Consider the following 16435-nt stretch of genomic DNA (forward strand, 5'->3'; position numbering starts at 1 on the left):
GCTGCTGCATCTTCCATCGCAAGCCATCGCACGCTATGGTGCTCGCTGCGCGCGCGCCAGCGCTCGACGCACGCGAGCCATCGCTCGCTGTGCGCGCTCGCCAGCGCTCGCTGCGCGCGAGCCATTGCTCGCTGTGCGCGCGAGCCATCGCTCGCTGTGCGCGCGAGCAATTGCGCGCGATCAATCGCTGGGCGCAGCGCTCGTGGCACGCGAGCTTGCGCTCGCTGCGCGCGAGGCTGCGCGCGCTTGCGCGAGGCAGTGCGCGTCGTGGCGCAGCTCGCTTGCTGCCCACACGCGACTGCCTTGGCTTGCCTTTCGCCCATGCCCATTTGTTCATAGCTCGTGGCCCACGACACAAGGCAGGGCTGCTGCCTTGTGCTCGTGCACCATGCCCTTGCTCATTGCATTCGTGCCGCACGGGCGACGAGCTCCCTTGCTCGTCGTCGCATGCCCGCACTATACAACACCCCTTAAGGGTAACACGAAGCGTCCATTGCTTTGTGCGTGCAAGTTATATGAACGAATCGCATAAAAAATTAAAATTTATATTTAAAATTAATGACAAATTAATAAATAATATTAATTTCATAATTTTAGGGCGAAAAATCGAAAATTTATTATCCAATTGATTTCCGATTATTATGGATTCAAGTCTAGGTCATAAAAATTTAAAATTTATCATAAATTTACAATTTTTATGGTGGTTTTTAATCATAGGTTTCTAATTAAATTATAATCAATTATGAAAATCAAATTAATTCTAAATTATTCTAATTTTCAACAAATTAATCATAATTACAAATTAGATTGCATAATTAACAAGGCTAGGCATTCAAACTTGTTAAACATATACAGTAGGTCAATCAATAAACATTAATCATAATTACAAATTAGATTGCATATTCTGTTCTCCTTGAAGCACTTGTAAAGTCTTCTAAGAGATGTCTATTCTTTAAAACACTTCTAAAGTCCTTTAAGAATAAGCGTTCGGATTTTCTGAAGCACTTCGAAAAGCCTCCGGAATGTCCGTTTATGTTTGTTGTTCGCCTCGAAGACTTTCGAGGTCTATTTTCTCCCACTTGTCATTTTGGAAATGAATCTCCAAAAGGACACTATTTCGAGCAAACAAACATTATGTTCTCAAAAATTCGTGGTAGAAACAATACCCTTGTGTCTCATTTGAATAAATCACAATGAAACATATATCTATACTTGGGCCTTAGTTTGTCGAATAACAAACACTAAGCTCCCACTGAGTTTTGCAACTCTTTAGATATATATTATGAAAAGATATACTGAAATTACTTTTCAATAGCTTTGACGAATTTGGTTTAGTTTGGTGGTAGTTGAGCATTTTGTTTTAGAAATTATAGGAAACTTCTTTATGATTCATCATTGATCAAATCAAGTACTAATTGACTTCGATCATTCCAACTTAGATATGCCATATCTTATGGAGTTAGCTCGTGAATTTTACTACGCACAATCATTGATGATCATTCCTGACTTAAGTAATCATCAACATGATCTAACCTAGATCTTTATGATTTCTTGCCAAGTGGGATTTATACTTCTGAATCTTTGAACTAGCCAAACAGATTCAAACTTATATCACTTTGAGTAAATAAACCGATATTCACTCAAATCTAGGTGAAATAATAAAGTTATAAAATCTCTTTCTTTAGATTTGAACTCTGTCGTTTAGGCGTTCTAACAATAGTTCATATCTTTTGTTACTTTCAACAAGTAAGACTAGCTTGTCTTGAATTCATCTAGAAATCAATCAACTTTCAAAAGTCCATCAAAATAGAGCTTATGAATGTTAACTTGTTGATATGGTCTAAGCAACAATGCCAAAGAATAGTGGAACTCAAATCAAGGGTTTGATTTGAACCTAGTAAAGTTTTTATTGTTAAAGAGTTGTTTGTTTTAATCAAGCATATTGACTCAACCCGTAAATGACCATTTCATTCAAATAAACAAACAAACATTGTTTTTGTTCTTCTGAATGTATGTCTTTCTGTGTTTGAAAACAGAAATTTAGGTATGCTGATTGTGGAACAAAATAGCCATTAAGTTCCAACCTTTGAAAGGATTTAAAACAAACTAGATGACCCTACAACTAATGTAGCATTGCCATGCTTCATTTGCCACTTGTAGGCCATTAGTGTAGCCTAGCTTCCATTGTTTGAGTTATTACCGAAGTAAGAACCTCATGCGGTATATGATACCAAGGAAGTTTGATTGCTAGGACACTTTTCTTTAAACATAAACTTATAGGTAGAAACGGAATCGTAAATTCCTTTCATTTGTTCCTTGTTTTCCTATTTCTTGTACCCTTTCTTATAGTCTTAAGAATTGAATTCTTTAGTGTTGACTTTTACACTTTGTTAGACATGTCCAATGTCACTCCAACAAAGTTCTTACCATTTATGTTGAATATTCTGTTTCAACTAGATGATCTTACCAGAAGCTTCTAAAGTTCTCTAAGCATCGATCTATTCGAATGTCTAGGGACTAGACTCATTCGAAAAATAAATGGACAGATATTAGGTTGTTAACCATTGGTAAAGCTGAGCGTTTAAACTCAATGCTTTATGATCTCAAAACTACATTGTATTTTGAATTCACAAGCACCAATTGGTTCGCAATTCGATTTTGATACTCGAAAAACAACCATAAAAGTCGCTAAAAGAAACGTACATTTTAAATTGCTCATTTTCTCTTATTTCCGTGAATCGTTCTTGGATTCATTACCAATCGAGGAAATTTACTATTACCTTTCTAAAGGATTTATTGCAGTAAGATATATTTAATTATAAACAATAATTAAAACATACATTGAAGCATGCAAAGTCTAAACATTTATCATGAATAATAAATTGAAATTAAAGCAATCATGCAATTTTAACAAGTCATTGGCATTTTATTCGAATTTATTGTTCCGGCAGGTGTGAATAAAATGATTCCAAGACCCTAAAAACCATTGAAGAATTAAGCACATTATGTATTTAGACTCAATTCTAAAATCTTTTAGGTAAGCAAAAGCCTTTTCCTAATAGTCTAGAAACTACTCTTGGTTAATAGGTACGTCTAAGAGCTTATTAGGTAAACCTATCAATTTTGCCACGACATAAAAGGACTCCTTACTTATATCGTTGAGTTTCACCAAAACTAACATGTACTCACAATTATTTGTGTACCTTACCCCTTTAGGATCAATAAGTAAAACCTTGCTGAGCGTAAAACTATTACTAGATTGATGTAAAGGTTATCCAAGTAAGTGTTATTTTGGCATGGCACCTTTTAACTCAATTTTTAAGTTTGGAACTTAAGGCTCTTACTATGTTGGTTAGATTTTAAGTGAACTAAAATCCTTAATCATGCAACATAATCAAGCCACAATCTCATGCATATTTAAGACATATTTAAAAGCAAAAAATAACTTAAAGCATGCATAAGATAAATGTGATCTAGTATGGCCCGACTTCATCTTGAAGCTTCAACTTCAAAGTCCGTCTTGAAAATGGATTGGAAACTCCGTCTTGAATTTCACCGTGGGAGGCGCCATTTTCTTCAAACAGGATCAGCTATAATTAAACTAATTACAACTATTTGATGGTACGCAAACCATATTTGAATTTAAAAACAAATTTGGTGCATTGGACCAATTACATTCAAATTAATGGTACGCAGACCATATTTTCTATCCTATTTGGGCCATACTAGTCACTTCATAACCTGCAAAACAGTACATATACAAAATATACCATTCACCCATTCATTATCATGAATGGCCCACATAGCTGGTTAGTAAAAACACATTGTATGCATTACATAAATATTTGCAGCAATTAATCAAGGGCACCAATAATCTACCAATTATTCAGTCCTTATTAATTCTAATCAAGTTGTTTAAACTTAAAGGATTTGTAGACCTAATCAAGAGTTTATGACTAAAATTGCTCCCACTTAAACCAATAAATTCATATGCTTTACGAATTTTAAACATAAAAATGTATTTCTAGTCTAACCGGAAACATACAAATTTAATTAAAATGTAAAGCTCATATAAATTTATAATCGAATCCATTTAATTTAATTTAATTTATTTTCAGTTGATTTATATGAATTTAAATTAATTCAAGGTTTAATTTTAGTAAAATAATTAGTATAAATAAAAATTTATAATGATTATAATATTCGAAATTAAAATCCGAGAACACAATTTAAATTATTAATTTTAAAATTAAAATTATTTCCGAACTGAAAATTTAAAATTAAAACTTAAACGCATCAATAGTTTGCAAGACGAGGCACTTGGGCTTGCGCCCAAGCCACATCGAGCTACGAGGCCCATGCCCCGTGCCATTGACCGTTGTGTTAGGTTATGATACATATGACAATTCATAAATCATGCGGAAACAACCATTTAGCCAGGAATACATATTATTTACACATAATCATATAGCATAATTTAGATGCATACTCTTTGTTGCGTGCCTTCCCTAGCTGCGCCCGAACCGAACAAGAACAAGTCTTTAGGACTCCAAGTGTCGTCCCTCCGTAGATAGTCCACAGCACGTCCGGATCCGCCTTAAGATTGACCAACTAGAATCGCCCTTAAGGTACTAGAATTTTCGGCACTCTTAGGTAAGAAATATGACTGAATTTTTCTCTCAAAACTCACTTTGAATACTTGAATTAATCTCTGAAAATATGTGACCCTAGGCACGTATTTATAGAGTTATGGAAAGGGAATTGGAATCCTAGTAGGATACGAATTAATTAAACTTAGAATCCTATACGAACTCTAATTAATTAATTTATCCTTTTAGGAATAGGAATTTAATCATATACTAATTCTAATAGTTTTAGGAATCATGCATGAACACAAACTCACACACACACGGCAGCCACGAGGGCCGCCCATGCGTGTGCGTGCGAGCAGCAGCCCACGCAGCGAGGCCATGGCCTTGGCGCGCGCTGGGCCTACCTTGCGGTGGGCCTGGGCGCTGCCTTGGCTGGGCGCGCGTTTGGCTTGCTGGGCGATGGCCCGACTTCGTGCTGGGCCTTCGTCCGGCAGGCCTCGTCCGATGCTAATTCGTACGATACGCTTCCGATTAAATTCCCGGTTCCGGAATTCATTTCTGATACGAACACTATATAATATTTCCGATTCCGGAATCAATTTCCGTTTCGAACAAATATTTAATATTTCCGTTTCCGGAATTATTTTCCGATTCCGATAATATTTCCGATTCTGACAATATTTCCGTTTCCGGCAATATTTCCGATTCTGGCAATATTTCCATTTCCGATAATATTTTCCGATACGTACCATGTTTCCGTTTCCGGCAACATCTACGACTTGGATAATATTTATATTTCCGATACGATCCATATTTCCGTTTCCGGCAATATCATCGTTTCCGGAGTATTCATTTCTTGCCTGTGACGATCTCAGCTCCCACTAAAACCAAGATCCGTCGATTCCGAATATCCATAGATGGAGTATCTAATGCCATTAAATACTTAATCCGTTTACGTACTATTTGTGTGACCCTACGGGTTCAGTCAAGAGTAAGCTGTGGATTAATATCATTAATTCCACTTGAACTGAAGCGGCCTCTAGCTAGGCATTCAGCTCACTTGATCTCACTGAATTATTAACTTGTTAATTAATACTGAACCGCATTTATTAGACTTAACATAGAATGCATACTTGGACCAAGGGCATTATTTCCTTCAGTCTCCCACTTGTCCTTAGGGACAAGTGTGCATTTCCTAATTCCTTTGTCGCTCGATGCTTGCTCTTGAACATAAGGTAAGAGTCGTCATCCTTATTATGTCCAGAGGTGTTCCTCGGTTTCAGAGTTCAACTGATCAAATAAACAGATAATCATAGCCTATGATTCATCCGAGCACGGCCATGCATTTCACAGTTTCTAGCTCTCCGAGTGGCCATAGCCCTCGCCCATCGCCCTGCACGCACGCCCAGGCGTAGAGCCTTGCGTGCCGCGTAGCTCGTTGCTCGCTGCATTCGTACCGCACGGGCGACGAGCTCCCTTGCTCGTCGTCGCGTGCCCGCACTATACAACACCCCTTAAGGGTAACACGTAGCTTCCATTGCTTTGTGCGTGCAACATTTATGGGCGTTTTCATAAAAATTTAAAAATTTTAATTTAAAATTAATAAATCATATTTATTTCATAATTTTAGGGCGAAAAATCGAAAATTTGTTAATTAATTAATTTCCGACTAACATGGATTCAAATCTAGGTCATAAAAATTAAAAATTTAACATAAATTAACAATTTTTATGGTGGATTTTAATCATGGATACCTAATTAAATTATTAATTAATTATGAAAAACAAATAAATTCTAAATTATTCGAATTTCAACAAATTAATCATAATTACAAATTAGGTTGTATAATTAACAAGTCTAGGCATTAATAATTGTTAAACATATACTGTAGGTCAATCAAAAACTCAAGATTATCAACAAGAATCGCAAATATTCAATTTAACATCTTAAATTTACAAACTTTTGCGTTCGAAAAACTTAAACCTCCGAAAAGTCATAGTTAGGCTTCGAATTTGGGAATTCTGACTCCGGCCGAAAAATCACTTGATTTGGTTGAGTAACGAATATTCTGCCGAAAAACTGCGTACATATAATTAAATAAACGCAATTTGTAATTAATTACGAAAACTAATCACCCCTTTAATTCCTTGCAAATTTATAAAATTTAACCATATTCATGCAATTTAGATTATGAAAATAATAAGAGGCTCGTGATACCACTGTTAGGTTATGATACATATGACAAAACATAAATCATGCGGAAAACCTTAATGCCAGGAAACATATTATTTACACATAATCATTTAGCATAATTCAGATGCATACACTTTGTAGCGTGCCCTCCCTAGATGCGCCCGAACCCAACAAGAACAAGTCTTTAGGACTCCAAGTGTCGTCCCTCCGTAGATAGTCCACAGCACGTCCGGATCCGCCTTAAGCTTGACCAACTAGAATCGCCCTTAAGGTTCTAAGAATTTCGGCTAATAGGCTACAAGTGTTTGTGATGTAAAATCAGATACCAATCCACAAGTGTTGCTAAGTACTAATCTTAATCACAATAAAAGAGAGATCCATGGCCTAAAGATTAGTACTAGTGTGCTCGTATTAAGCAACGAAGGAAATGAAGCTAAGTAGGTGAAACAAGGAGCTCCTGATGGGTGTTGGTAAGTACGGAAGCATTTTTGGACGTGTAAAACAAGGTATAATAAGCTCACAGCTTATTCATAAAGGTGCTTAAGCTAGTTGCAGAATTCGGGCCAATTCTAAGCTTTCCTTCCTAGCTAGGAAAGCTTCCCATTTGCTTAACACAAAAGAAGCCTTCCTTTTATTCTGATTTGGGCAGGAGGCTTTTTGCAGCAAATCAAAGATTTCTTTTCTTGGTTGGAGATGTCTTCATGTATAGGAAAGGTTCCTATAGGTTCCCTACTTTACAAATTCGTCCAATGAAGAGAAGGAAGCAAGCAAGTGGAAGGTGGGCTGATTTCAGTCAGTTTTAGGAGATATTTTGTAATTTCTTTGCTTTATTTATTTCCTTAGTGTGTAAGGCTTAGTTTCTGATGAATTAAGTCTTTTAGCTCATGTAATATATATTGCAGCTTGGTTTGCTGGGCGACGGCCTGGCTTCGTGTTGGGCCTTCGTCTAGCAAGCCTCGTCCGATGCTAATTCGTGCCATACGCTTCTGATTAAATTCCCGATTCCGGAATTCATTTCCGATACGAACAATATTTAATATTTTCGATTCCGGAATTAATTTCCGTTTCGAACAAATATTTAATATTTCCGTTTCCGGAATTATTTTCTGATTTCGATAATATTTCCGATTCTGACAATATTTCCGTTTCCGGCAATATTTCCGATTCCGGCAATATTTCCATTTCCTATAGTATTTTCCGATACGTACCATGTTTCCGTTTCCGGCAACATCTACAACTTGGATAATATTTATATTTCCGATACGATCCATATTTCCGTTTTCGGCAATATCATCGTTTCCGGAGTATTCATTTCTTGCTTTTGACGATCTCAGCTCCCACTGAAACCAAGATCCGTCGATTCCGAATATCCATAGATGGAGTATTTAATGCCATTAAATACTTGATCCGTTTACGTACTATTTGTGTGACCCTACGGGTTCAGTCAGGAGTAAGCTGTGGATTAATATCATTAATTCCACTTGAACTGAAGCGGCCTCTAGCTAGGCATTCAGCTCAATTGATCTCACGGAATTATTAACTTGTTAATTAATACTGAACCGCATTTATTAGACTTAAGATTAAATGCATACTTGGACCAAGGGCATTATTTCCTTCATAGGCATCACATGTATGTTCAAGGAACAAATGAGTCCACATGGTGTAAGTATTTTCCAGGCACGCTGAAAGGGGTAGCGTCTAAGTGGTTTGAGAGGCTCCCTGCTGGAACCATTAGCTCTTTCTCTGAGCTCAAATTATTGTTTTTCACCCGGTTCATGGCTCACAAGGAGGAAAAGAAGACAAGAATGCACCTGAGTCGGATCCAGCAAGGGAAAGATGAGTCATTGAGGAGTTACGTAAAGAGATTCAACTTAGAAGCGGGGCAGATCCTAGATTTGCTGGATGGGGTCGCGTTTGACAATTTTATCAGAGGACTTAAGAGAGGCTCCTTCAAGTTCGATCTGGTAAAGAAAAGTGTGCGGACCATGGCTGAGGTGTTAGATGAGGTCGAGGCCTTCATCCATGCAACTGAAATTTGCAACGTCCGAAAAGAACCTCGGGGAAGTGACACTGCTGAACCAGCGGCAAAGAAAGAAAAGTTTGAGAAAAAGAGCCGGCCTAATGGGACGTGGGCTATTGCAAAAGATCCAGACAGAGTTTCAGCAGCAGCCGGGCAAAAGAGGCCCAGGACTTATGACCGAGAACGATTTGAATATAACACAGATCTATACACCATCCTAATGGATGTTGGCTCCAAATTTGAGATTGATCGTTTGTTTCCCATGAAATCGCCGCCGAAAAGCAGGGACCCCAAGCTGTATTGCCACTTTCATAGTGATATTGGGCATGACACAAAGGAATGCAAGAGTCTGAAAAAGAGCACTGGACGGCCTTGCCGCCAAGGGATTTTTAAAGAACTACACAAGCAAAAATAGTGGGGGATCGGGAAAGCAGTTTTACAAAAAGAACAAGTCACCTCCCTCGGAAGATGATGGAAATCGAACTGACACTGAGTTTGTGGTCGTCATATCAGGTGGACTGGCCGCTAGAGGGCCAACCATGAGAGGTCACAAAGACTATGCCAAGCGGCTAGGGCAGGTGATGTTGTCGGGAAAGGCTACAGCTGATCTGTTTCCTAAAGTAGAGATCGGCGAGGCCGACTGGCGAAAAATAGCAACCCCGCATGACGACCCACTGGTGATTGAGCTGAAAATTGCCAATCTGAGAGTTAGGCGCATTCTGGTTGACACAGGGAGTTCGTCGGACATCATCAGCCTTGAATGTTTAAATTGGTTGCAGCATGACTCCTCCAAGATAGAAAAAATTCATTATCCGATTATCGGCTTTGGGGGTAGTGTCATCCACCCAGTCAGCATCATCTCCCTCCCGCTCCGGATGGGAAATAAGAAGGAATTTTGTCAAATGGACGTTCGTTTTCTCATAGTCAAAGACTTGACCGCATACAATGTCATTCTAGGACGCCCCACTCTGAACAGGGCGAAGGCTGTCATAGTTACTCACTTGATGCTTCTGAAATTTGTTTGTGACGATAGGAGCGTCAGTACTATACATGTTGATCAACAGCAGGCTCGGAACTGCTACTTAACCACCTTGAGCCCGAATGCATGGGGATCAGGTGAGGAGAAAGATGTGGTAGGCAATAAATGAAAGTGCGGCGGCACACATTCTAAATCCGTGAAAGAAACTTTAACCATATCGTCGGCACACATGGAGGGACGACGGCCAGAGCCTGTTGGGGCCCATTATGATGTGGTGTTGAACTTGGACAAACCGGATAGGGTAGTGCCCATTGAAATTTCTCCCGACGACCCGTTGGCGGTAGGGTTGGTCCACTTACTGAGAGAATTTGAGGATATCTTTGCTTTTACTGTTGAAGAGATGCCTGACTTTGATCTAGCCGTGGCCGTTCATAAGCTAAATGTGGCCCCAGATACTAGACCGGCCCGTCAGAAAAAAAAAAAAAAAAAAAGGAACCATGGGGAGATTAGAAATCAGGCGGCGGCCGCCGAAGTAAAAAAGATGATGGACGCAGGCTTTGTCCGACCTAACCAATACCCAGATTGGGTAGCTAATGTGGTCCTCGTCCCAAAACCAAACGGCGCCTGGAGGATGTGTGTCAATTACACTAATCTCAACAAGGCTTCCCCAAAGATAGCTTCCCATTGCCAAAGATTCACCGGCTTGTCGACTCCACGGCGGGACATTCCATGATGAGTTTCATGGATGCATATTCAGGATTTCATCAGATTCCTCTTTGGCCTGACGATCAGGAAAAGACGTCATTCGCCACAGAGCAAGGGCTATATTGCTACAAAGTTATGCCGTTCGGATTGAAGAACGCTCCTACCACCTTCCAGCGTCTCATTAACACTGTGTTCAGTAAACAGCTTGGTAGAAATATTGAGGCCTATATTGACGACATGATAGTGAAGAGTAAAGAGTGGGAGGCACACATGGCTGATTTGAGGGAAACATTTGAGACTATTCGTGCTTACAACATGAGGCTGAATCCCAAAAAGTGCGTATTTGGGGTGACGTCCGGGAAGTTCCTAGGTTTCTTAATTGATGAAAGAGGAATTGAGGCCAACCCAGATAAAATTCAAGTAGTAATTGATATGAGCTCACAAAAGACTGTTAAAGAAGTTTAGCGGCTTACAGGTTGCTTGGCCACTCTGGGTAGATTCCTTTCTAGGGCCGAGGATAAATGTCACTACTTTTTTAGAGCAATCAGGAAGAAGTCCAAGTTTGAATGGTCAGATGAAGCAGAGGCGGCCTTTGTGAAATTGAAAGACCATTTGCACACTCTACCCTGGCTTGTTAGTCCCTTGCAGGGGGAAGTCTTATTTATGTACCTTACAGTATCTGAACATTCGCTGAGTGTCGTCCTGCTAACAGAGAGGGAAGGGGTACATATGCTTGTATACTTTGTGAGTCACTAGTTCAGAATGCCGAGATAAGATATCCAACAGTGGAAATGTTTGGCCTAGCCCTGTTTATGGCCAGCAAGAAACTCTGCCCTTACTTCCTATCCCACAGACTAGTGATTTACACCGATCAGCCACTGAAACTTATGTTTACAAAATTGGAGGCCTCGGGCCGAATGTTGAACTGGGCCATTGAGTTGAATGCTTTTGATATCACTTATGAACCGAGGAAAGCTATCAAAGGGCAGGCATTTGCAGATTTTATTGTGGAAATGACAAGACATGTCTTTGCTGAGAATACTAAAACGGTGTGCACACTCTATGTGGACGGATCATCCACACAGAACGGGTGTGGAGCCGGGATACTCTGTCAATCACCTGAGGGAGATACATTTAAGTATTCTATGCGCTTTAACTTCCAGGCGTCCAACAATGAGGCTGAGTATGAGGCCATGCTTTGCTGCATCAAAATGTGCAAGGCGGCAGGGGCAGAGGAAATCCTAGCACTATGTGATTCCCAACTAATAGTGAGTCAAGTGAATGGGAATTACGAAGCCAGAGACCCTACAATGATAAAATATATGCAGGCCGTCCACCAAGAAGTGGAAAAACTGAAGGCCTTTGAAGTAAGGCAAGTTCCTCGGTCTGAGAACAATCAAGCTGACGCATTGTCAAAATTAGCTAGCTCCGCATCATGTGATACCCCCTGGCATGTATTTTGGGAAGTAAAGGCCCAGAAAAGCATTGAACAGCTCGAAACGACAGTTATTGACAGAACTTCCACATGGATGGATGACATAATTAACTTCAAGATGAATGGAGTCCTACCAGATGACTCAAAACAGGCGGCAAAACTACAGAAAAAATGCTTCTGATTCGAAATGTGGAACGACACAGTGTACAAAAAGGCCTATTCTCGTCCTTTGCTGCGATGTGTGACGCCAGAGAAAGGGCAAGAGATTCTAGAAGACCTTCACCAAGGGTTGTGCAGCTCGCACATTGGAGGAAGGGCCTTGACAGAAAAGACACTTCGAACTAGCTATTACTGGCCGACCCTGAAGGATGATGCAATCTCACTGGTTAAAAGGTGCGACAAATGCCAACGCTTCGCTCATCTGATACACCTGCCGGCTCAATTTATGACACCTATCACAAGTCTAATACCCTTTGCTAAGTGGGGCATATATGGACCTCCTAGGCCCATACGCCACACCGCCTGGAGGGAGACGTTATGTCATTGTTGTTGTGGATTATTTCACCAAGTGGGTGGAAGCGGAAGCATTAAAGAACATTAAAACTTATGATGTGAAGGCATTCATCTGGAAAAACATCATCACTCGCTTTGGAGTTCCCCAGTCGATTGTTTTAGACAATGGACAGCAGTTCGAGACACCGAAACTCAAGGACTGGCTAGCCGAGCATGGTATAGCCGGCCATTTTGCATCAGTCGGAAGGCCGCAGGCAAATGGACAGGTTGAGGCTTTCAACAAAATCATTTCTGAAGGAATGAAGAAGATGTTAGATGAGGCTAAGGGATTGTGGGCTGACGAGTTGTCAAATGTCTTGTGGTCAATCCGTACCACGGCAAAAAACTCAACTGGAGAAACACCATTCTTGCTGGCTTATGGAGCCGAGGCAGTCCTCCCTATAGAAATGTGCGAGCCAACTCTTCGAGTTATGCTGTACTATGAAAATGCCAACTGGGAAATGATGAAGGCGGCTCTGGACTTTTTACCCGAAGTGAGAGGCAACACCGCCCTAGGGCAAGAGCTATACAAGCTCCTCATGTCTAGAGAATACAACAAAAGAGTCTCGAGGCGAATTCTGAAAGTGGGGGACTTTGTTCTTCGGAAGATGGAATCTGTAGGACGGGCAAATGAGCAAGGCAAGCTAACTCCCACCTGGGAAGGACCATATGAGATATATGACGAGGTTTGGGACGGCACCTACCGCATCCAGGACATGCGCGGTCGGCCTATCCTCCGGACTTGGAATGCAGATAATCTGAAAAATTACTACTTTTAAAGAAGACCCTAGCGTCAAGTTATAGTAGTTTATTCCACTTCAAACCTAAATGGCCTCAGTAGAGTAGTTTTTTTGTACTTGGCTAAATTCTCCTTGCAAAAATTATAAATAAAATTACTCTACTTTTGCTCGACATTTTGTTACTTCATTGAATGAAAGCCTAATTGTTTAAACGGCCTAAGAAGTGGCCTAGATTAGCACACGTCCATAAAAATACTAATTGATTGAAGCCTAAGAAGTGGCCCAGATTAGAACTAGTTATAGGCTGATCACCTATTCAACTACCACACTCGTAGTATACAAATATCGCTGCGACCGACTTGTTCATAAAAACAAGGGTTGCTTTGTACACTGTCCCGCGGCATACAAGTATTCCCTACTCAGCCGCTACGACTTTCTTGTTCATGAAAATAAGAATGGGTCGGCAAGTATGTCCTTGAAAACAAGGATTGTTTGTATAACAGCCCAACGACGACGTTTCGTGCCTTCCATGAAGTGGCCGTTCATTTCATCTGCCAAGCCTGTCTAGCGGCAATCATACCTATTGATTGACTTGCGTCAATTAATTCTAACATAGACACGCTCGTCAGGAAAAGTGATGACCCTATTTCGTTACTCGCCACGGCATGTTGGTGTCTTGCGGCAAGTATGTCCTTGAAAACAAGGATTGCTTGTACAACAGCTTAACGACGACGTTTTGTGCCGTCCATGAAGCGGCCGTTCATTTCATCAGCCGAGCCTGTCTAGCAGCAATCATACCTATTGATTGACTTGCGTCAATCAATTCTAACATAGACACGCTCGTCAGGAAAAGTGACGACCCTATTTCGCTACTCGCCGCGGCATGTTGATCAGTCTTGCGGCAAGTATGTCCTTGAAAACAAGGATTGCTTATACAACAGCCCAACGACGACGTTTCGTGCCGTGCATGAAGTGGCCGTCCACATTCATCTGACGAGCATGTCCAGCGGCTATCATACCTATTGATTGACTTGCATCAGTCAATTCTAATTTAGACACGCTCGTCAGGAAATGAGACGACCCCGTTTCATTGTTTGTTGCGGCATGTTGAAGTGCCTTGTGGCAAGCATCCCTTTAAAACAAGGTGTTTGTCAAACAGCTCCCCGGCGACGTATTGTGCCGCCGATAATATCGTTGCATGCCGCCCTGTATATGGCCGTCCACGAGCATGTCTAGGGGAAATCATACCTATTGATTGACTTGCAACAATCACTCCTAATTTAGACACGCTCATCAGGAAATGAGACGACCCTATCTTCTAACCAAAGCGGCTTAATTACTCAGTTTAAAAATGTAGGATGATTAGACTATGAGGCGTGGCGGCAAAGTACCAAGCCTCCCCACAATCATACCTATTCACTTGAATTATTGAAACACAAATAAATATAGAATAAAGGAGGCAAGCTGCACCCCCATTCATTTAAAGACGCCCAAGAGTGGCGTACAAAAGCAGCAAAAAATAAAGTGTTAGTGCTCAACAGGCACAAAAGTACATACGCCAACGACGCAAAACATAGAAACATAAATTGTTTTTGCCCTCAGGCACAGAAACATTAAACTAAAATTGTTTTATATTGAAAGGCACAGAAAGCAAATCAGGAGATAAGGGCATCATCTTCGTCATCAGAAGCCACAAACTCGGGAGGCGGCTTACCAAGACGCTCAGCAGCAAGCACAACAGAACTATGCTCTAAGCGCCGCTAGAACCACGCGAGGTTATACTCCTCCATGTGGTTCTCCCATGCGTGCTTAACATCATCCTTCACATCCTGCTCCCCTTGATCATAGGACTCATGGAGACGCTCCCTCAAAGCATGAACCTGCGACTTGGCGGCCTCCAGCTCCCCCTGCACACGCTCGGCTTGACTGGCCAACTCCTTGACTTGATGATAATCCTCCAGCTGAGCTTGGAGCTCCACTTTTTCAGCCGCGACCTTCTTGTTCTCCGCCACCATCGCCGTTATATCCGTATCCTGCTGAAGGATCTATTTGAGAAACTCCGCCTTGTTTGACTTTAGTGCCATCACCTCCTTTGCCTGAAGGTCTATGGTCGTCTGCATTTGAAGGCGAACTTCCTCTATCGACTTGAACGCATAATCACCATGGTGAACGGCGTCAACCACCTGCGCCTTGAGTTCATCGGCCTTAAACTTCTTCCAATCTTTGCAGAACTCCATACGGCAGGACAATTGCAGGAAGATCTATATGTTAGCAAGAACACCTAACACAATGAAAAGTTAACATAAACAGACACTCATGTCAAGCAAGCAGGTCTAGATTGCACCAAATTGGGCATCAATCCGACCAGGAAGGGAAGCGACGTAATCTTCGGGGACGGCCTTGTAAACACGGCGACAAATGGCCGCTCTCTCCCTAGATGAGAAGTGAGGAGTAGCAGGGATACGCTCGTCCTCCGCTGGAGCTGCCCCCTTTCCCTTGTCTTCTTGAGCTATAGGAAAAATAATGACCTTAGGATGACGCGGAGAGTAAGAAGAACTGCCAGAGGAGGCCCGATACGTCTGTATGACGTTCGAGTAAAACTTACCACCTGATGATCTTGCTCGGCGGGCTACCTACGCGGGTATCTGTGAGCGAACATTAGCCGGAATGACATCCAAGGGATCTGCACTCTGCAGGCACAGTATGGTCCCCCACCTGGCTTCGATTTGGATACCAAGTCCACAACCGAAGAAGGCTTGTCCACCACTTGTTCTCCCTCACCAGGGTGAACGCCTTCAAGAGCTTGTGACTCCTCCTTCTTAGCCAAGCAGTGTGGCTTGGTTCGAGGCTTCTTAAATGTGCTCGGCGTCTCCGACTCAGCCGGTGCCGCTCGCTTCTTCAGTTGCGAAAGGCAAGTCCCCTTCGATCTATCGGCCAATTTGGCCGCCTCCTTGGCTTGCTGTCAGAATTACAGACCAAAAATGTTAGGAATTCCCGGTAAACAGAAAACCATAGGTAACTCTCTAAGTAGTGACCCATCAACAAAAAGGGACACTCGTTCGAAATAAATGACGAGGCGAACCTTAGTGATCACAAGTCACTCTCTAAGTAGTGACCCGTCATAAAAAAGGGACGCTCGTCCAGAATAAATGACGAGGCGGACCTTAGTGATCACAAGTCACTCTCTAAGTAGTGACCCGTCATCAAAAAGGGACGCTC

At 41.5% G+C, this 16435-nt stretch overlaps 1 protein-coding gene across 1 annotated transcript; it reads left to right on the forward strand.

The window, feature by feature from the left end:
- Positions 1–8560: 8560 nt before the first annotated feature.
- On the forward strand, positions 8561–9953 carry LOC130464979 (uncharacterized). Its single transcript, XM_056834080.1, has 2 exons — positions 8561–9152; positions 9319–9953. Exons 1-2 carry the CDS (start codon positions 8561–8563, stop codon positions 9951–9953), a joined length of 1227 nt encoding a protein of 408 aa, XP_056690058.1.
- Positions 9954–16435: the final 6482 nt, after the last annotated feature.

This window comes from Spinacia oleracea, unplaced genomic scaffold (assembly GCF_020520425.1).
Source record: "Spinacia oleracea cultivar Varoflay unplaced genomic scaffold, BTI_SOV_V1 SOVchr0_025, whole genome shotgun sequence".
NCBI classification, from domain to species: domain Eukaryota; kingdom Viridiplantae; phylum Streptophyta; class Magnoliopsida; order Caryophyllales; family Amaranthaceae; genus Spinacia; species Spinacia oleracea.